General features: G+C 53.3%; 1 protein-coding gene across 1 annotated transcript in view; it reads left to right on the top strand.

Annotated features, from left to right (window-relative positions):
• Positions 1-19,805, top strand: part of OTOG (otogelin) — a 73,590-nt gene extending 53,785 nt beyond the window's left edge. Inside the window, exons 37-56 of the mRNA XM_019652522.1 lie at positions 801-969; positions 1,295-1,440; positions 1,981-2,070; positions 2,797-2,980; positions 4,989-5,209; positions 5,447-5,585; positions 6,947-7,141; positions 7,378-7,590; positions 8,181-8,285; positions 8,480-8,587; positions 9,001-9,102; positions 10,621-10,719; positions 11,816-11,856; positions 12,955-13,030; positions 13,128-13,306; positions 14,042-14,146; positions 14,347-14,466; positions 15,652-15,697; positions 18,047-18,126; positions 18,234-19,805. Of these exons, the coding sequence (XP_019508067.1) occupies positions 801-969; positions 1,295-1,440; positions 1,981-2,070; positions 2,797-2,980; positions 4,989-5,209; positions 5,447-5,585; positions 6,947-7,141; positions 7,378-7,590; positions 8,181-8,285; positions 8,480-8,587; positions 9,001-9,102; positions 10,621-10,719; positions 11,816-11,856; positions 12,955-13,030; positions 13,128-13,306; positions 14,042-14,146; positions 14,347-14,466; positions 15,652-15,697; positions 18,047-18,126; positions 18,234-18,434 (2,619 nt within the window). The 3' untranslated portion in view covers positions 18,435-19,805. The remainder of the gene's footprint in view (positions 1-800; positions 970-1,294; positions 1,441-1,980; positions 2,071-2,796; positions 2,981-4,988; positions 5,210-5,446; positions 5,586-6,946; positions 7,142-7,377; positions 7,591-8,180; positions 8,286-8,479; positions 8,588-9,000; positions 9,103-10,620; positions 10,720-11,815; positions 11,857-12,954; positions 13,031-13,127; positions 13,307-14,041; positions 14,147-14,346; positions 14,467-15,651; positions 15,698-18,046; positions 18,127-18,233) is intronic.
• Positions 19,806-20,506: the final 701 nt, after the last annotated feature.

Raw genomic sequence — 20,506 nt, 5'->3', positions numbered from 1 at the left:
GCCAGAGTTCTGGCCTCCTGTATGTAGACCCTCCATGCTTTCCCTCTCCCTGTGCCACTGTGCCTGGATACCACCACACACGTTCCTAGGCAAGGGACAAGGGCTGGTGCAGCTTTTTAACCAGTTGTCAGGCGACAAGATGGAGTTTAGTCACTGTCCTTACCCCTGCCCCAAGCCTCTGGAGCCTGAGAAATTCCCCAGGCTCCTGTAGCCCCCTGATACCATACCATTAGGGCCCCAGGGGCTGATTGGATGGCTTAGTGTGATAACAAGTGTGTGACAACGTGGGTGTGCCAGTGTGTACATGTTTGTATCTGGGTACCTGCATGGGACTGGGTGTGCACATGTTTGTGTTCACATGTGAGCACGCAGATATCTCTGTGTGTGTGATGCATGATGTTAAGAGATCATGTGTGTCTGTGCATTTGTGAGTGTGTGCGTGCGCGTGTGTGTGTGTGCGCACATGTGTGTGTGTGTGTGGGGGGGGAGTTTGGGTTTCTGTGAGTCTGAGTGTCTGTGTACCTGGGGCTCTCAGCACAGGCCAGGCAGATATGCAGAGGTCTCGAGAAGTCAGCCCCCTGACCCTCAATCCCACTCAGCCCAGCCCCAGGCCCCGATGGCATGTTGGGTGGTGGCAAAGTGAGGGTGCCATCCCCTCATAATTTTACCCCAGGGTCCCCTTTTGCTAAAGTATGCCTCCCAAAGGATCTTGTGCCCTCCCAGTGAGGTGGGTGGAGCAGGAGTAAGTGGCTGTAGCCCCAGGGCAGGCTCTCATGCTGCTCCCCCATCCTGTGCCCCAGCCAATTGCAGAGGAGGACTGCGTCCGCCACATCTGCCTGGAGGGCCAGCTGATCCGTGTGAACCAGTCCCAGAATTGTCCCCAGGACGTCACGCCCCTTCGCTGTGGGGTCCTGGGCCTTGCAGTGAGAGTGGGTGGGGACCGCTGCTGCCCCTTCTGGGAGTGTGCCTGTGAGTCCTGGGGTCCACGGGAGCCTCTGATGTCCTTCTCGGACCCCTGCCCCAGTGTGACCTCTGCCCCTGACGTGGGTGCTCCGCAGCCTCAGGGTAACCCTCCCATTAGACCTCCTGTCTCAGTGTGACCCCTGACCTGGCAGAGTTCCTACACTTGCGACCTCTGATCTCTGTATGATGCCTACTCCATGTGACCCTCCAGCCCCCAGGGCCTCTGAGTCACCCAGGAAGAGGCCCGGGCACCTGCCCTGTGAATCTAAGCAGCATTCACCTCGGAGGCATCTGTTTACTCTGCGTGTCCTCTGCCCCTCCCCACCCCCAGGCCGATGCTCAATCTTCCCCGATCTGAGCTTTGTGACCTTTGATGGGAGCCATGCAGCCCTGTTCAAGGAGGCCATCTACATCCTCAGCCAGAGCCCTGATGAAATGGTCACCGTCCATGTCCTCGACTGCAAAAGTGCCAACCTGGTGACTGCTTCCCTTCCTGCCAGCACTTAGGGATTTGACTAGGTTTGGAGGGGAGATTGAGCAGTTTTGAGGAGTGTTGGAGGTGAGGACAGATGTGGAAACTCCCTCTGTCTCTCAGGGGTCTCCTGGACTGGGCACCTGGGGAAAGGGGCCATTCCCCTGGCCTTTCCTGGGGCCCACGCCATCCCCGGCTTGTCCCAGCTGCCTATGGCACTGAGATGGCACTGAGGTGAAGAGAAGCTGAGATGTCACTGCAAAATGTGGCCTGATCAAGGTGCCAACTACAGGGAAGCGCCTACTAGGGTGTTGCCATGAGCCAGTTTTTGTTTTGTTTTGTTTTTGTTGGTTTTGTGGCTGGACTTGCATGAAGTCAGGTGTAGCCAAAAGTGTTTCATGGTATTGCATCACCTGCACAGCCTGATAGGTGCTCCTGGCGTGCTGTTGGGAGGTGGGGGGCAGGGACAGGGTGGGAAGAGTGTGGTCACATTTGGTCACCAGGATGAGTAGGCAGGACTGATGAGAGCTGGACTCTCTCTGCAGGGGCACCTGAACTGGCCCCCGTTCTGTGTGGTATTGCTGAATGTGACGCACTTGACTCGCCAGGTCATCATTGACCGCTTCAACCGGAAGGTGAGTGCCTCAAAGAGCCAGCCCTCAGGCAGGGCAGGGCGTCCAGGGGTGGAGGGGCCTTGAGGCTTATTCCTGGGGGCAGGAGTGGGAAGGGCCCTCGTAAAGACAAATAATGCCAAATTAGTTATATTTGGAAGTTATTTTAATTAGAATACTTGTAACCACCCTAATATCAAGCAAGGACGTGTACCAGGAGAAGGAGCTTAGAATGGTGATGGGAAGGAAGTTAGAATGGTGATAGAGGGGAAGGTATTCAGCATGGCCAAAGACAGTGGCCTTAAATGACTGTGGCTAAAATACCTCACTTCTGCACTTTTGTTCTGAGGGATTCTGTCTTCACATTCAGCACAAAGATGGGGAGACCCCAGAGAAGGAGTGCCCAACCCAGAGGCTGGGGATTTAGGGAAGGTCTCCCAGAAGAAATTATCTGAGCAGAATCAGGAAAAGAATGGAATGATTAGAAGGGCTCAGAATTTGTGTTAATTTGGACATAGAGATTCAGCCTGCCTCCAGCCATTGTATTTTTTTTTTTTGTTTCATTATTTTGTGTTCATAAAAAATGTTTTCAGGACTTTCTTGCCACCTTTGGGCTGTGTTGTGTCTTGGCTGTCTGAGCCTGAAACAGAGCCTGGCGTGTAATAGGTGCTTAATAACTCTTAGTTGGACAAATGGATGGATGGATGGATGGACAAGCTGTATTCACATTAAACACCCCTTTCCCACAAGGTGACCGTGGATTCCCAGCCTGTGTGGCCCCCCATGAGCAGATATGGGTTCAGAATTGAGGACACGGGCCACATGTATGTGATCCGGACGCCGTCACACATCCAGATCCAGTGGCTCCACAGCTCAGGACTCATGATCCTGGAGGCCAACAAAGCCAGCGAGGCCCAGGGCCGGGGCCTGTGTGGTGAGGCAGAACCCAGTTAGGGGATGGGGGATGCTTCGTGGGCCCACCTCTGCTCCCAGACACAGGTGCCCCTAGACCAGGAAAAGCTGGGACAGAGTGCCAGAGGTGGGACCAGTGGAGCTGCCAGGGCAGAGAGACCTAATGTCTCGTGTTCTGGGGCTGAAGCTGCCACCAGGGAGATGGCGCAGGGCTCTAGCTTCCACCAGTTGTCACTTCAGCCGGAACTGTCTGTCAGCTTCCCTGATAGCTCCCTAATACCAGATAATCCTTCCCATCTGCATATGCCTGGGCATTTCACGAAGCACTTCCACACTCTGATCTCAACTTATTCCAGGTCATCCACACAATAACCCTGAGAGATGGCCATTGGACTAAAGAAGAAAGGGAGCTCAGAGAGGAAAGTGGCTTGCTTAAGGTCACACAGCAGAGCTGCCACAACACATAGAACTAGTGTTCTTCAGACCACAGCATGATCACAGAGGGACTGGATGTATTTTGATGAGAAAAAGGGGTACAGGAGGAATCTGAGTGTGGACTGCTGCTCCTTGCAAGGGCAGAAGGACGTGGCCCCCACAGGATACTGCATGACAGGCTGCCATGATAGACTATGATGATGGATGACATAGGAATACGTACACAAACACATACTTGCATGCTCTCCATCTGTATGAGGTCTATACTCATTTTGTTCATTTACACAATGCGCCTGTACTCAAAATGCCCTCTACCCTTGCACTAACATGGGTAAGTCTGCTTCATGTTCATCTTTCATTTGCAGAACACATGTTTTCCAGGTACCAGTCACTGGGGACAGAACAGGAGGCAAAAAAGACAAAATCCCTGTTTTATGAAGCTTCCATTCTTACTGACACAAACACCTATCTCTCCTTACATACACTCACACCACTTCCTCCACCACCATCACCACCATCCTTTTCTCACCATTTCTTTCTTCTACTGTTTATATCTGGCAGAGAATGCTGCCATCAGCAGTAATCTGGCGGGCCAGGCACCCCCGCCTCCCCCAGGATACCTTTGTGACACCCTTTGGTGACTCAATGCCAAGAGCAAAAATGTGACCGCTGGGACCATTGATAAAATCTGAGGGTTTTGTGTCACATCAGGCTGTATAGTCACAAAACTGGTGGCTGGAGGCGTCAGAGCAGAAGTCAGCTAATTTATGCCTATTTTATCCAAATGAATGCTTGGTATCCTGGCCATTCTACAAGGCAATGTGGGGAACACTGAGCATGAGAATCTGAAGGAAAATGAGTCTCTGCACTCAGAGAGGAAGACCAAAGCCTGTTACACAGAATTAGGAAGGTCATGGATGGTGCATCTGAGAGGCCCTTGAAGGAAGGACTTCTGAGAAAGTGTTTCAGGCAGAGGGAGCAGCATCAGGAAAGTCAAGGGCAGGGAAGTGTGTGCCTGGCACCTAGACTATGAGACATGAAGCTGGAAGTCAAGGTCATGTTAGAAGCTGTGACCAATAAACTTCAGCCCACCCCCAGCTCAGTGCCTTAGCACGACAGAAATTTATTTCTTGCACACATAAATTCCCAAATGGAGATTCTGTCCATCTTGTGGCTCTGCCATTTTCAGCACACGCTTCCAACTCGACAGAAGGGAAAAGAGTTGGTAAGTGTTTATGGACCAGGCCTGGAAGTGGTGCCCATCACCTTCACTCATGTTCCATTGGCTGGGACTCAGTCACATGGCCTCACCCAACTGCAAGGGAGCTTGGGAAAAATAAGCTAGCAGATTGCACAGGATGAAGAGGAAACAGGTATGGTAATTAGCTAGCAATCTCTGTTAAAACAGATTTTTTTGGGAGTAACTTTTAATTCTGATATAATGTCATTCTTAGCTTCTTTGTGCCTCATTTTCTTCATCTATAAAATACAGGTGATAGTAATACCAGCCTGAAAGAATTGTTGTGAGGAATATGCAGTGACATCTGGGGACCTGGGAGTGGTGGAGGTTAATGGGATAATTCTGCCCCTTTCAGGTATCTGTGATGGGGATGCAGCCAATGACCTCACCCTGGAGGATGGTTCTGTGGTGGGTGAAGATGAGGACCCTGCTCCCTTTCTGGACAGCTGGCAGGTGCCCAGCTCTCTGACCTCGGTGGGCCAGACCCGATTCCGCCCAGACAGCTGTGCCACAGCTGACTGCTCCCCTTGTCTTCGCATGGTGTACAACCGCACCTTCAGCGCCTGCCACCACTTTGTATGTGCCAACTGGGTTCGGCATGGGGGGAGCCTCCCAGGCTGGGGATGGCAACACCTACCTGCAGAGGGGCCACTGGCCAATGGCCAGGGCAGGGAGGTGTAGATGTGGGTGTTGAGGTTGGGACCGGATGGGGAGTCTGCAGAGGCTCATTGTTGCCCCTGGGCAGGGCTGGGGGGAACTGGTCCCGGGGAGTGGAGAATCGGGGAGGCAGCACTGCCCGATGCATGTGCCCAGGTCGCACCAGAGTCGTTCTGTGAGCTGTGGATCCGGGACACCAAGTACGTGCAGCAGCCCTGCGTGGCACTGACTGTGTACGTGGCGATGTGCCACAAGTTCCACGTGTGTATCGAGTGGCGGCGTTCCGACTACTGCCGTGAGTAGGGTGGGGGCCAGAGAGGACTCCTTCATTCCTTCTGTTGCTCCCACACCCTGTTAGAGTGGGAAAAGGCTTATAGGCCTGTGTCCACATCCAGGCTTTCCCAGGCTTCATTCATTCATTCATTCATTCATTCATATGAATTAATAAATACTTTATAAAGAAATAGATACATGTTTTAATAAATTAACACATTTATTTTTATTGTCATTTACATTAATAGGTCAAGTAAATCTCATTTATGTATAATTTAATTTCTTCGAGTCTCCTCGCTTCACCTGAAAAATGGGGACAGGAACCACAGTGCCCTCTAGGATTGTTTTGAAGATGACATGAGACACGGTGTCCAGAGTGTGCCTCCTCACTCACACATGCCCTCACATAGTTACGGTTCAGCAAATATTAGTACTTTTCTCTTCGTAGTTGGTCATCTTTCCCTTCTTTCGGTCTCTCTCCTCCTTCACTAAAGATGGAAGTGAGATCCACCTCGTCCCACCTCTATTAGCTTTGACTTAGTGGGGTTAGCACGGGCAGACCAGCCTAAAGTATAGTTTGAACACATCCCGAAAGGCTGGAAACAACTCATAGGAAGGCCACATCTATCCCATGACAGATAAAAGATGAAAGGGCAAAACCATCTAGAGTAGTGCTTTTCAAACTGGATCCCAGCTCAGTGGGTATGAGATCAAATTTGGGGGTCAGCACCAGCATTTTAAAAATGCAATAGAATAGAAAATGCTAGCATGTGCTGCACCTGGAAAGGTGAAGCATTATTTCATGAAAACGTTTTTTGTTTCAATAAATCAGTGATTCTCAATTCAAACTACCCTTTGAAATCACCCAGCGAATTTCAAAAAGTACTGATACTTGAGGCCCACGATCACAGGTTCCGATTCTATTGGTCTGTTGTGGGGTCCTGTTAATGGCACTTCAAAAGCCCCCAAGGGATTCTTTTGCAATCAGGTTCGAAGACCACTGTTCTACGTGTACGAGTGTATTGGGCCATGATGTGAAAATCTAGCTTTTACAGTCAAGAAAGTTTGAAAACACTGATCTACAGCAAGTGGTTGGCAAATGTTTTCTATGCAGGGCCAGATAGTAAATATTTGGGCTGTATGACCTCTATCACAACTACTCAACTCTGCCCTTGCAGCACACAAACAGCCAGATTCAATAGGTAAATGCATAGATGTGGCTGTGTTTCAATAAAACTTTATTTGTTGACTCCTGATCTAGAGGAAAGAGGCAATGACACCAAGCCCCTTTACACTGTGTGCTGAGGCATGGAGGATGCTCTGAGCCTTCTCCTTACCTGCTTGGGGTCTGAGCTGAGCATGGTGTCCACTGTGCCCCTGCAGCCTTCCTGTGCTCCAGCGACTCCACCTATCAGGCATGTGTGGCAGCCTGCGAGCCCCCCGAGACATGCCAGGATGGGCTGCTGGGCCCGCTGGACCCGGAGCAGTGCCAGGTGCTGGGAGAGGGCTGCGTCTGCTCTGAGGGTACCATCTTGCACCGGCGCCACTCGGCACTCTGCATTCCTGAGGAGAAGTGCGGTAGGTTCCTTTCCTTTCAGGGTGGGGCCCTCCAAAGCTGGCCTCACCCTAGGATTTCCTTCACCTTCCTCCTGCCCAATGGCTGAGGCCTATCTGCATCCCTCCAGGGCTGCTTTGGGGTGGTTAATGCCTCAGGGAGGGCCTAGCCTGGGACAGTCTGGGTCTCCCCACACTCCTAAGTCCCCCATGCCCCTCCATGTCCCCCACGCCTCAGTCCCCTGTGCCTCCCACTGCAGCCTGCACTGACAGCACAGGGGTGCCACGGGCCCTGGGGGAGACCTGGAATAGCTCCCTCAGCGGATGCTGCCAGCACCAGTGCCAAGCTCAGGACACCATCGTCCCAGTGGAGCTGGACTGCCCAGTCACCCGCCCTGAGAGCTGCCCACGCTTTGGGGAGGTGGTCCTCCTCCTGCCCACCGAGGATCCCTGCTGCCTGGGGGCTGCATGTGGTGAGTCCCACCGTTTACTTCCCTGGATCTTCACTGTTAGATGGTTAAAAGGTTCTGCTCTGACTTTAATGGATAGGACAAGGCCTGGGAAAATGCAAGTGTCTTGTGGGGGATGTGCTGAGGAGGGTGGAGAACCACACCTGGGGGGCAGGAGCCATGCCTTAGGGGTCAGTGTGAGCAGGGCTTAAAGGCGCTGGGCTCGGAAACCACCAGCCTGGTGGTCTCTTCCTTCACCACCTTGCAGTCTTGTGACATCAGCAGATCACTTAGCACCCTCTGTGCCTTCGTCAATTCTCTGGTAGCACGAGGCTGATACAGTACCCACCTTCCGGACTGGTGGGAGAATCACAGAAGTTAAAACTGATCTAGAACAGCAGCAGGGACACAGCCCATCATAATGAACATGAACTCTTATTGCTCTTCTGTCTCAGTCCTGGACTTTCTGTGCGACTCTCAGAGGCCCCTCCCAGGAACATGGGCCCTGGGGGCTGGGGTGCATAATGGGGACCAGGTGTCCAGGGGCTGGGCAGTGCTGGAGGCTGAGGGACATCCCAGCCTCCAGGTGACAGGCCCTGTGGCCCCTGGGCCAGTGTGTAACCATTCTCTGTGTGAGGGCCTCGCCCCGACCTGCCGCCCCGGCCACCGACTCCTCACCCACTTCCAGGAGGACTCCTGCTGCCCCAGCTACAGCTGTGGTGAGAGGCCCTGTGCAGGGAGAGGGGGACATTGATCGCCTGGGGAAGGGGGGTTGCCTTGCAGCCAGGATAAGGGAGCAAGGACAGCTCTGGGGCCTGGGGCCTCGCTGGAGATTAGGGCAGAGCCAGGGTGGGGGCCCCAGTGTGGCCAGGCGGGGTCTGCTCCCAGCTCCTAAATGCTGTCTTGTCCTCAGAGTGTGACCCAGACCAGTGTGAGGCAGTGGTGGTCCCCAGCTGCCGCCAGGACCAGATCCTGATCGCTGGCCGCCTGGGGGAGTCGTGCTGCACCGTCTACTTCTGCGGTGGGTGGGCGTGCCATCAGGTGTCAGTGTGCATACCTAGACCGCAGCCACTCCCTCCCTCACCCCTGCTTCCTTGGGCAACTAGGAGCAAATGGTAGGGGTCTTCAGGTGGGGTGAGTTCCCTGTCCAGAGAGAAGTACAGGACGAAGAGGAAACCAATCCCCACTTCACCCCATACATGACTGAGCCTGAGGAAATCGTTGCTCATTCAGTGTCAGACTTTAAGTAGACAAGAGGGAGAACTTCCAGGTTCTGACCCCAGGACAGGTCACACGAGACCATGAAACACTGCTGTTAGTCTAGCTCCTGTCACAGCTGGGTGTTTGAGGTGTCCCCACCCAGCAACCTGTTCTCTACCAAGCCCCCCATGTGGGGGACTGCCTGTGACAGCCCTGGTCCCTCTCCCCTCTCAGCCTGTGGCGACTGTCCAGATCCTATCCCCGAGTGTCAGGAAGGGGAGGCCCTGACCGTGGACAAGAACACCACGGAGCTCTGCTGCCCTCTGTACCAGTGTGGTGAGTCCTGGCTGGACCTGGGGCCATGGCTGGGAGGGGCTCCAGGGACCTTTATGTGCCACTGGGCCCCTTCATAAAGTCCTCACCCCAAGACCGATGACATTATTACTTTGTCCCAGTCTTCGTTATACTTTTATTACAAAAGCACTATATATGCCTTGGAGAAAGTACAAAATCCAAGTAAATACAAGAAAATGAAAATGCTATCTTCCTACCTCCTAGATAGTCTACTGTCAACACTTCAGTGCTTATCCTTTCTATGACTTCATGTATGTGTGTTTTACCAAAATGAGGTCATCCTGTACATGTTCCTTTTTTAACCAGCTGTCATCTTTATCTTTCCATGTTAATAAATTTTCAAATTATATCAGACCCAGTCCATGATTCTCCTAGCTTGTCCAACCCAGGACCCAATCCAGGACCATACATTTACATTGTGTCTCTTAAATGCCTTTTAATCTAGCACAGGTCCCTTTTTCTGCGGGACACTAAATTGGAGCACCTGGGCTGTGGTCTTGCAGAAAATTCCACCTTCTGGATTAACCTAGTTGTTTCCTCTGGGAACTGTCGATCTTGCTCCTTTAGCCTCTGTGCTTCCTATAAACTGGGAGTTAGATCTAAGGCTTGGTGGCTTCAATTAAAAAAATTTGTTTTAACTGGACACTACATGAGCTTCATAGTAGTTCATACCACACTGTATGACTGAGCCACTATAACTGAAGTTAGCGTTGGCCCTGGACTAGGGTGGTGACATGTCACATCCCTCCATCTGACATTTACATTTTTCCTCTTTCAACCAGAAAGTAACCCAGTACTTTGACACTGTACAAATGTCCGTCTCCCCCTCCACTTCATAATTTTTTGAAACACCAGTTGATAAATAAGCCTTACAGTCTTTCACCTTCAGCGCCGACCCTTGCACCTCCCCTCCCCACCAAAGGATTGTGCTTTGAGATTCCCTCACTCCTTGCTTTGGTCTCTCAATATGTGAGAATGGCCAAGGAACCCTAAGCTAAGTGGGACCTGCCTGAAGACTAGGAAGAAGAGAAGTGTGAGCCCTAGAGAGTGACCGAAGCACAGCCGGCTTGGGGTGGGCTACAAGTGGGTGGATTCCACAGGTGGGAAGGGTTGTACTGTTCTGTAGAGGGAACCGTTCCGGGTTGGTGGAGCTTATCCTGGCCACTGGTTCCCCTCTGATCACTGCTCTCAGGGTGACACAGAATCTGGGGGAGGCCCAATTTAGTGATGTTAATTAAGGTTCTGACATTGCCATGTCACTAGTGCCTCCCAGAGCAGGTTTAGGGTCTCCTGATGTCATTCTATGGGGAGACTCTGGGAGCCCAGACTTCTCCTCTGGACTCTAGTCTGCAAGGGTGTCTCAGGACATGGAGGGGGGGGAGCTTCTCCTAAAAAGGAACTAGGGGGTACACCCTTCTTAGCCCATGTTGCATTTCTGGGGAGTCACGCTCCATGTTGTCTGTGGCTGATGTGTCTGTCTCCTGCCTCCCCCTCATGCAGTATGTGAGAGCTTCCGCTGCCCCCAAGTGCAGTGTGGCATGGGCACTGCCCTGGTGGAGGTGTGGAGCCCAGACCGCTGCTGCCCCTACAAGTCCTGTGGTAAGTCCTTGGACAGCGAGGCCCCTCCTGAAGGCGGAGTCCCAGGGCCCCTGTGAGGAGGGAAGGGCAGGGGGTCAGGGAACAGACCCACCACTATCAACTTGCTCAGATTCTGTCTCTCCAGTGTCACCAGAGGGAAAACTCCAAAATCACCTTCCTCCCCCAATACATCTACTCTCTGAGTGCAGAGCATTCCTACATCTTTTCCTCCCCAGGATAAAAGAAGGAAAAAAGCAAGCTCCCTGTTCCAGAAGGGGTTTCCATCTAAAAAGTCTTTATTTAACTATATGACAGTAAACATGATTTTGTTAAAATCTACCTCAAATCTTCTTTGAGGAGTAGGTGGGCATGTCAATAATGAACACCAGGGGCCTTTCTATAAAAATGTTATTTTAAAAAGAGCTCAGAAAGTCTGTTTTGCATCTGGATATTTTGCATGTCCTTCTCCAGGCCTCGGTGTAAACTTTATGAGGGCAGGGGTTGTAGTCTGTTTTAGTTGCTTTGTCCCCAGAGCACAGAGAAAATCTTGGCATAGAGTAGGCCCTTAAAGCTAATACTTGCTGCGTGAGTGAGTGCATCAGACACTGTTTCACAGCCACTCTGCCCTGAAGCTCCTCACCCTGAAGCTAGAGCTGGCGTACCCCTTAAGTTTGCTCATGGTGCCTCAGCTGTCAGCTCTCTTGCAGCTTAGAACAGGACCGGCCCATGGCTCATGGCTTGGAGTAGTAAGGCTGAGCTTGCTGGAACATAAGTTTGAGAAATGCAGATGGTCAGAAGTTCCACCCTTGCCATATTCATGCCTAGAGAAGCCCCACATTTGCTCTGGAATGGGTTCTGGGAAGGATGAAGCCAGATGACTTAAGGGCACCTGTGGTTGGTCCATCTGCCTACTTATCCTCGCCCCACATCCGGTGTGGAGCTTGGTGTTAGGACCCATCATTGCCCCACCACCCAACCAGGGGAGTTGCAGTCCCCATGGGGAAATGTAGGCAGGCTGGAGAAGGGGTTGAACCTGAAGTGAAGGGCCTAGAGACCCAGAGGGACTTCTACCTGGACATCTCTGGTGAGGTGGGTCCTGGCCCCTCCTGTTTTTCAGAGTGTGACTGTGACACAATCCCAGTGCCCCGGTGCCATCTGGTATGGAGACCCTTTCCCTGCTCCCCCCCGCCTTCCCCAGTCCGCCTTCCCCAGTCTGCCTTCCCTTTCCTTTCCTCTCTACCCATCCCTTCCTCCAGAGACCTGATTCCTTTAGTCTAGTACAAAGAACCTTGGATTAAAAGTCAGCACTCTCGTCCCGAGCTCTGCTCTCTGGGCACAATGCCTTTATTTGTAAAGTGGGTATGACCACGCTTCAGGGTGCGATGAGGATTATGTACAATGATGATGAGGATGATGGTGATGGTGATGATGATGATGGAGATGCTGGTGATGATGATGATGGTGGTGATGGGGGAAATGGTGAAGATGATGATGATGGTGATGATACTCATGACGGGAGCTAATGTTTATTGAGAGCTAACTATATGCCAGGAACTTTTCCTATTAATGTATATTATCACATTAATTCTCACAACAATGCAATGAGGTTAATTCTATGATTATCTCAATTACACAAACAAGGACACTAAGGTTAAGGTCATGTAGCTAGTAAATCACAGTGCCAGGACTGGAACCCAGGAAATCTGACTCCAGGGCCCATGCCCTTAACGACCAGGCTGCACAGCCACCGGGGAAGGTGAAAATATTCTGAGAAATGTAAAGTTATGTTTAAAGTTATGGTGTTCTTTTACATAATTTTCTCAATTTTATATGTTCCCTCCAACCCCAGCATGCATTCCCTCTCATTTTGTCTCCTGTTGCATCCTCTTCTCCCTTCAACTGGTGAAGGCAGAAGGGAGGTGGGATGAGCCATGATCCCAAGCGGGATTGTGGGCTGGTAGCCACGCAGCCGTCCCTGGCTGATGAGGCCAGTGGGTGCTGAGAAAGACAGGAAAGGCTTGAGGCCCTGGGGAGCACTCCTCACCGGGGAAGCTTTGCAGTCACACTGGGTGTTTCTCCCTCCGTGGGAGGGTAACTGAGCTCACAGGGTGCCAAGGGTCCCCAGGCCTGCCAGCCCCCTTTCCACCCACTGCAAGGAGGCAATTGACAGAAAGAGAGGTACAGGTGGCAGGCTGCTCTCAAGGACAGGGCTGGGCCTCTCCACCCTGGGGTGCTGACCGCCTCTGCCCCACCTAGTGGGAGAAGTCCCAGCTGGATGAGGAGTTCATGCATAGCATGGAGAACGTGTGTGGCTGCGCCAAATATGAGTGTGGTGAGTGAGGAGGGAGAGCCCGGGTGGGTAGAGCCAGGGTGGGACGGGCCTGGGTGCTGGGCTCCCAGTGACTGTGGCACCCTGCACACCCATCCAGTGAAGGCCCCTGTATGTCTGAGCCGAGAGCTGGGCGTGATGCAGCCGGGCCAGACCGTGGTGGAGCTCTCAGCAGATGGCGTGTGCCACACCTCCCACTGTACCGACCAGCTGGATCCTCTCACCGGCTTCTACCAGATCAACTCCACCTCTGTGTTGTGTGATGTCCACTGCGAAGCGGTAGGGGGCAGCACAGGATGGTGTTGTGTGGGATCAGGCGGCCTGGCCTGGCAGAGTCTTGGTGCTCCAGGAATCAGAGGGGCCCTTCGAGCTTGCCCCAAGCTCTCTATGGAGAGTGCTGGGATCGGGGCTGGGTGGGAGAGACTGGAAGGGAAGAGCAAGAGAGAAGGCCTGCCAAGGGTAAGGATTTGACAGAGAGAACATGCATTTATTAAGTACCTTCTATGCCAGGCACATTCTCTATCCTTGTGGTTTGTGTGTTTGTGTTGTTACCATTTGTCGAGCACTTCTACATGCCTAATACCTAGGACAGTGACTGGTTTTTAGTAAGAGATAAATATTAGTTGAACCAAAGGGGTTAGAATTGTTCCCATTTTTCAGATGAGAAAAATGAGGTTTAGGGCGGTCCAGTCATTTGTCAAAAGTCCCATAGGAACTGGAACTCAAATTGAGGTCTATTGGAACCAAAACTGGCAGCCGTAGTTACCAGCAGTGCTGTCTCTGAGAGGGGTACAAATGCTCTTTGACCACTGGGGCTGGACCTAGGAACTGCAGCAAAGGAGGCTTATGGGAGACATAAGATGAGGTTCCTGCCTGAGACAGAGGAGCCTCAGAGTCTCCCTCCTGAGCATCTACAAGGGGCCTTTCTCTGGGCTCAGACAAGCAGCTGGGAAAAGCAGGCGGGTGGAAGTCGGCACGTGGCTGAGGCCCATCCTGCCCTGCCCTGTCCTGCAGAACCAGGAGTATGAGCACCCGCGTGACCTGGCGGCCTGCTGCGGCTCCTGCAGGAATGTGTCCTGCCTCTTCACTTTCCCCAATGGCACCACCTCCCTGTTCTTGGTATGCAGCCCCTTAACTGCCCACCTGGAAAGGGGTCCCAGGAGGGGACACCTAGGACCAGAGCCCAGGGCTGGGTACAGACAATGTCGTGGGCAGTGCCAGGTCCTGGGCTACACCTATCTTTGGAGCTGTGTCTTATTGGTTCACTCAGGCCATCCATCTGGCCACAAGTCCCCATCATCCACTTCTGTGCCTTCCAGCCCGGGGCGTCTTGGATTGCTGAATGCGCCCGCCACCACTGCAGCAACACTCCCCTGGGCGCTGTGCTTGTCCGCTCACCCATCAGCTGCCCACCGCTCAATGAGACTGAGTGTGCCAAGGTCAGTGCCAGCCTCCTCCTGCTGCAGCATGTCCTGAGGCCGGGGCATCAGCTGTCTTACTCATGAGGAGGAGGGAGGCAGGAGGTTCTGTGTGCAGGGGTGTGGGAGGAGGGCTTCCCTGGAGCCTGTGTGCCTGCCCTGCCACCTCGACTCCACATCTCTCCATGCATTTTTGCTCTGACCACATCACACGCCACATGCTCACACATCACATGGCCACACACAGATGCAAGCAAACATACAGTCACATGTTCTAGACACACTCAAAGACACACCAACACAGGCAGTTGGCTACACACTCCACAGGGGCATGAACACCTCAGCATGCCACATACCATGCAGCGTCACACACCACAACACTTTTGCACACGCACGCCATGCAGACACACAGCTCAGTCCTGTCATGGGCACAGCACCAGCATGGATAGCTATCACTATGGGCACAGCTCAAGGGAAAGGATTTCCTGGAGGGTTTGGGTTATTGTTGAATTATTAAGGCTCCTGAAGTTAATCCTGGACATTTAAAGATTTCTGATCTTATCTAGAAAACAAATACACTTACACCCAATCATACACACACACTTAAATGTGAAATCACACATGTGCACACACACATGCTCACAAAGTCACATACATATACTGAGACCTCCCCCTCCCGCCCGCCCACACACACACTTAGTTACAAAGAATTGTCACATCTGTTGTTTTACCCATTTCATAATAGAGGAGGAGGACTATAAGGGGTAATTGCCTCCATTTTAGAGATGGGAAAACTAAGCCGACAGGAAAGGGGCAACTTATCCAAGGCTGAGATAGAGGTCAGGCCATTCACCCAAGTTGGTCAACCCCAGCATGCTTTCCTCCCTGACCTTCTGTGTGGGGGAGCTGCCACGGGAAATAGGGAAGCCCCGCACCATCTTAAGCCAGCCTCCAGCCTCACTGGGGAACACGGGCAGCCTGAGTGCCAGTGTCCCAACCAGTCAGTTCAGCCCCTGTGGCTCTCCCATGACCAGCCCAGGGGTCCCTTCTCCCTCTTGCCAGGGCCTGAGGGCCAGCACAGCCTGGAGCTCCTGCCTGGGGCATCATGGGAGGAAAGGAATCAAGTGTCTTATACTCTTTGCCTCTTGCTGGGATCTTAGCTCTTGACCTGGATGGGATCTCCCACCTACCCCCCTCTCCCTCCAGGTTGGGGGCTCAGTGGTACCTTCCTTGGAAGGATGCTGCAGGACATGTGAGTGAGCATGGTGGGGGCCCAGGGGAGAGGGGCTCTGGGAGGGCAAGGTGTCAGGTTGCGGCTCAGAGAGCTAGGTTCCTGGCCTGGCATCTCCGATGGTGGCTCTTCAGGGGTGAGTAGATGAAGGGATTAACACCCCCGCCACTAGGCTCACGCACTGGCATAGATATGCAGGTGGACAGAGGCCACACTCATGTCCCTGATCCAACACAAGTCCTTTGCTTCTTGTGAGACAGGGGACACTGGGATATTGCATCCAGGAGGTCAGTAGCTCACCAGCTGCTCGGCCTCCTCCTGCGTCTGCCAAGACCCCCAGCCCAGATGCCCCCCACATGAATTCTCCCTGTAGCTAGGAGCCCTGTCTTGGAGGGGCCTTCTGGGTGAGATTCAGGCTCCCAGGGTCCCTGATGAGTCTGAGTGAGGGCTCTGTGCAACTGTTCTCACACCCTGTCCCTAGAACCTGCAGCCCTCAACCACAGATGCATGCATGTCCCATCAGCCTTAGTGCCTTTGCCACATGCCTCCCCTCCCCCCAGGCTTTAGACCCTTCTTTGGAGAGCTATAGAATTTGGGACCTTTTATGTCTACCTCACATACTCCAGTGAAGCTGGGCTCAGTGCCTCAATGGCTGAACACAACCCATGTTCCCTGAATGCCCCGTGTGCTCCCGTATGACCTGAGACCCGTGTCCCTTTCCCCAGGTTCCCCGGGGACCCTGTTTCCCGTGGTCCCCGTTAGCCCTGCCTCTCCTCCACGGGTTAGTGTCCACTGCCACCCAGGTACTCCTCTTGGAAGCCCATGGAACTGGAGGCAGCAGCCGCGTTGCTATTTCCAACAATGCCCCTTCTGCTAGGTGGCCCCAGCTCTGGGGGCGGGGGAGGGGAGGCGGCACCCCTGCTCCCTGCCTCTGGTGAAGGCCTTTCGGCCAACAGTGCATGCTGGGTAGCAAGCTGCATCCCCTGGGCTTGCATGGGAACGCTTCAGCGGTGCCCGCTTATCTGGCGCCCATCAATGCCCACTGCTGCCACTGCTTTGCGCCCACTGGTCACTCAGCCAGCCTCAGTCCAGGGCCCAGAAGGCCATAGCCAGGACAACATTCAGTTCTCCTGCCTCTTGGGAGCAGACAGAGAGGACGAGAACTAACCTGTAGCCAGGAGTCCTCCAGCCAGCCGGCATGGTGGGAAACCTATTGTGGTGATGCCCAAAGGCCAGAAGAAAGGATCCCCCCTTGCCCCGCCCCCCATTTCCAGCAGGCATCCTGGGGTCACAGAACAAGCCCATGTATCCGGCAAACATTTGCTGAGCACCAATATGCCAGGCCCTGTTCTAGGCACTGTAGACACAGCATAAACAAGGCCTCATGGAGCTGACGTTTTAGTGGGAGAGACAAATAACAAGTAAAATACATAATAGGATGGGTGCATCTAGTTTTAAGGGGAATGAACTTTATGGAATTTGGGAGGCTTCATTCAGAAAAATAACACAAACTTACAAATCCATATGGAGGCGTGAAAGTGAGTATTTATATAGAATGAAGAAAGAACTCACAACAAATTGTAGATGGGGCCGTGCAAAAGAAGGCCCTAAAGCTTACACTCCAACAGCATAATTGAAAGTGTGTCTCTGATTGGATGGTGACAGTGTCCTGAATAGAAATAGGTAAGAGGAGAGTCAGGGAGGACTGGGTACAGGAAGGGAGTTGTCCTTTCACAAAGGGGATCGGGATAGGCCTCAGTGAGGAGATACTTGAGCAGGTGAGGGTTTGAATGAGCCCTGTGATTGGTTGTCTCTGGGAGGTGTGGTCCAGGCAAAGGAAACTGCACACTTAGCCATTTCCATCCCTGTCACCGCCGTGTGAGGTGGGTGATTTCCCCCACCCTGTTTGATAGATAGGGAAACCAAGTGAACCTGCTATATGCAAGCATGGTGCTAGGGCCTGGGGTTTCTACTCATCCAGGAAATTACAGAATCGTACTGCTAGAAGCCCTCTTGAATAGAAAAGCTGAAGCTCAGAGAGGGGTGAGGTCACCAACAGGGGTTAGAGACAGAAGTTGAGGCTGGGGTGGGGCGGCAGCCTGCCCTGTCCCCAAATCCTCTCCGCTAGGCCATAGCCCCTGAGGCCATCCCAGACATCTTCCTTTATCTCCCCTGCCTTCCCTGCCTCCACCTCCTTCCAGGGCACTGAGTTAAAAGGCTTTCCCTCTGATGGGGAGGGGCTGTAATGCATGGGCACTAACGCTGGTAAAGGGACCCTTCAGCATGACACTAACTGCCCCAGTCTGGCCCATCCCACTACCCCCGGGAGCACTGCTCAGCCACAGCCGTTCAAACACCCTGTCCCCCCAGGTAAAGAGGATGGGCGCTCCTGCAAAAAGGTGACCATCCGCATGACCATCCGCAAGAACGAATGCAGGAGCAACACCCCTGTGCGTGACATGCAAGGCCGAGGGAGGGGGCGGCCAGAGATGGGGATGGTGGGGCCTTTGGGGAGTGGCTCCTACGCAGGCCACCTCACTGGCCTTCCCATCTCCAGGTGAACCTAGTGTCCTGTGATGGGAGGTGCCCATCTGCCAGCATCTACAACTACAACATCAACACCTATGCCCGCTTCTGCAAGTGCTGCCGCGAGGTGGGCCTGCAGCGGCGCTCCGTGCAGCTTTTCTGTGCCATCAACGCCACCTGGGTGCCCTACACAGTGCAGGAACCCATCGACTGTGCCTGCCAGTGGTCCTGAGGCCTGGGGCTGGGCTGGGGCTGGCTGGACCACCTCTGCCACCCCCACGTTCTACTTCCAGCTGGCCCAATGTGCATGTGGCGGGGGAGGGTGCAGGGGGGCAGTAAAGGTCTGGAGAGCTGGTACGTGCTGAGCATGGTATGGCAGGCACACAGAGAGAGTGACCAGAACAGGCTACACCTGGCCATCCTGGCTCACTCTCTGGGCTCCCCCTCCTTCACACTTGGGAAGCTGCCACAGCTGAGGGCTTGGAGAACTCAACTCTGTCCCTGGCTTGAGGTCTAGAATAGGCCCTAGATCAAGGGCAGCAGTCCCCGCACATCTCTGGCTGCAATGCTTTGGTGGAGGGGTTGAGAGCTTTCCAGAGAAGCCAGGACCAGAGCTAGACCCAATGCCAAGTGCAGGGTCAGGATGTGACGGTCCCTTCTCTTTCTTGGCCCTTTTGACCACGGGAGACCCACAGACACAGTAAAAGAAAAGGGGGCTTTAATTGCAACATGCAGGCCTGCAGGTAGTCACCCAGAAGGAATTCCCAAAAGCAAAAAGGGTGGGTTCCTGGGCTCAGTCTCACCGACATCTGTGAGGTCAGGTCCAGAAACTGAGGAGTGGGCTTGGTGGTGTTCAAGTTCCCTGAGCCCCAAGAAGGGTGCCCTGGAGTTCCGTAATTGACATTGTGATTCAGGAGCGATTTAGCAGAGCAGGCCCATGCCTGCTCCATACCATCCCCAGAGCCAGCCTTCCTGCTAGGTGGGCTGGCTCTTGTGAGGTGGTGACGGGAGGGAATGCCTTCCTCAGCGAGGGTCCAGCACAACTCCTCTCAGTGTTGGTGGACACTCCAAGGGCCGTAGGTGGTTTAATGGGTACCTTCAGGGTGGCTCCTGGCTTTGCAATGGACTTTTCTCCAAGAACATAGCAGAGCTGGTCTCTGGAGGTGCCTCAGTGTGGGTTTTGTGGTCCAGCCAGTTCCCAGCTCACTGCTTCCTGGGACTGTTCAGCAGGAGAGCATCTGCCAGTGGAAAACACAGGCCCTGTGTGTGTGCAGCCTGAGTCTCTGAGCATCTGTCAGAACCTTGTCTCTGAACCAGAGTGTCTTTCCTAAAGCCAAGCCCAGGGCCCCCTGCCACCCTGCTCTGCAGGTGCCCCCCACACCATGCCCCTTTGTGCTGCTGGGCCAAAGAGCATGAACATGAGGTTCAGGCCCCAGCACTGCCCTGTATGTCTGGAGACATGTGGCTGCCCTAGTATCCTTAGGGTTGGGGTTAGGGGCCTGTGCCAGCATGGTCCCAGCTGTTCTTGCAGCCTCTTTGTGCCTGTACCTATTCTGTTTATATATCCAATAAACCATGGGAAGACACTGAGCCTTAGAGCATCTCTGAGGGTGTCAGGTTTGCTTTGAATCTGAAGAAGTTTCAGCTATGAAAAGAAGACCCTAGTTTATAGCCCTGGAGGTCACCCCGACTTCTGCCCCACCTGTGGCCAGCACCATGCTCCACTCAGAGCAGGCCCCTCGTGGGCGTCTGCTGGTTGGAATTGAACTGATAGAAGACTGACTCCTAGGGGAAGGGCTGGGCAGAAGGAAGGGGACATTGGGAACTAGGGAGCTAGCACCCAGGTGAGGAGCCTGAGGAGTGGTCCCAGCTCTGTGGGGTCAGGGAGGGATGCCTCTCACACAGGACGTGGATAGGGCAGGCCCTGAGGGTAGGTTTCATGTCAGCCTCTCAACGTTCCTCTGTTTCCCTCTTGTTCTCTCATAGAGCTCAGTAAGTTTTTGCAGCCACTGTTGACTGCTAGGGTTAGGGAGAATCCAGGGATTGGGTTCTTAGTGACCTTCCAACTTTAAAGGACCACTGGCACATCTAAGGGGCAAGTGGAGGAATGCTTTTCTGGGTTGCCCCATGTGGGAGCAGTAGGAAAACGGAGGTCTGAGGAAGCACCCGCCAATAAGAGGGGGACAATTCTAGGGCCTGAGTCAGTGCTTAGTGTGCAAGAGCTTCACCCCACCTGGAGGGGCAGAGCATTCCCTTGAAGCTAACGCTTGGAAGCCTTGGTTTTTATTTCACAAGTAAGTGTCT

This window comes from Hipposideros armiger, unplaced genomic scaffold, assembly GCF_001890085.2.
Source record: "Hipposideros armiger isolate ML-2016 unplaced genomic scaffold, ASM189008v1 scaffold_181, whole genome shotgun sequence".
In the NCBI taxonomy this organism is placed as follows: Eukaryota; Metazoa; Chordata; class Mammalia; order Chiroptera; family Hipposideridae; genus Hipposideros; species Hipposideros armiger.
Note: the sequence above shows the minus strand (reverse complement) of the source record. Positions and strands in the feature narration are given on the sequence as shown.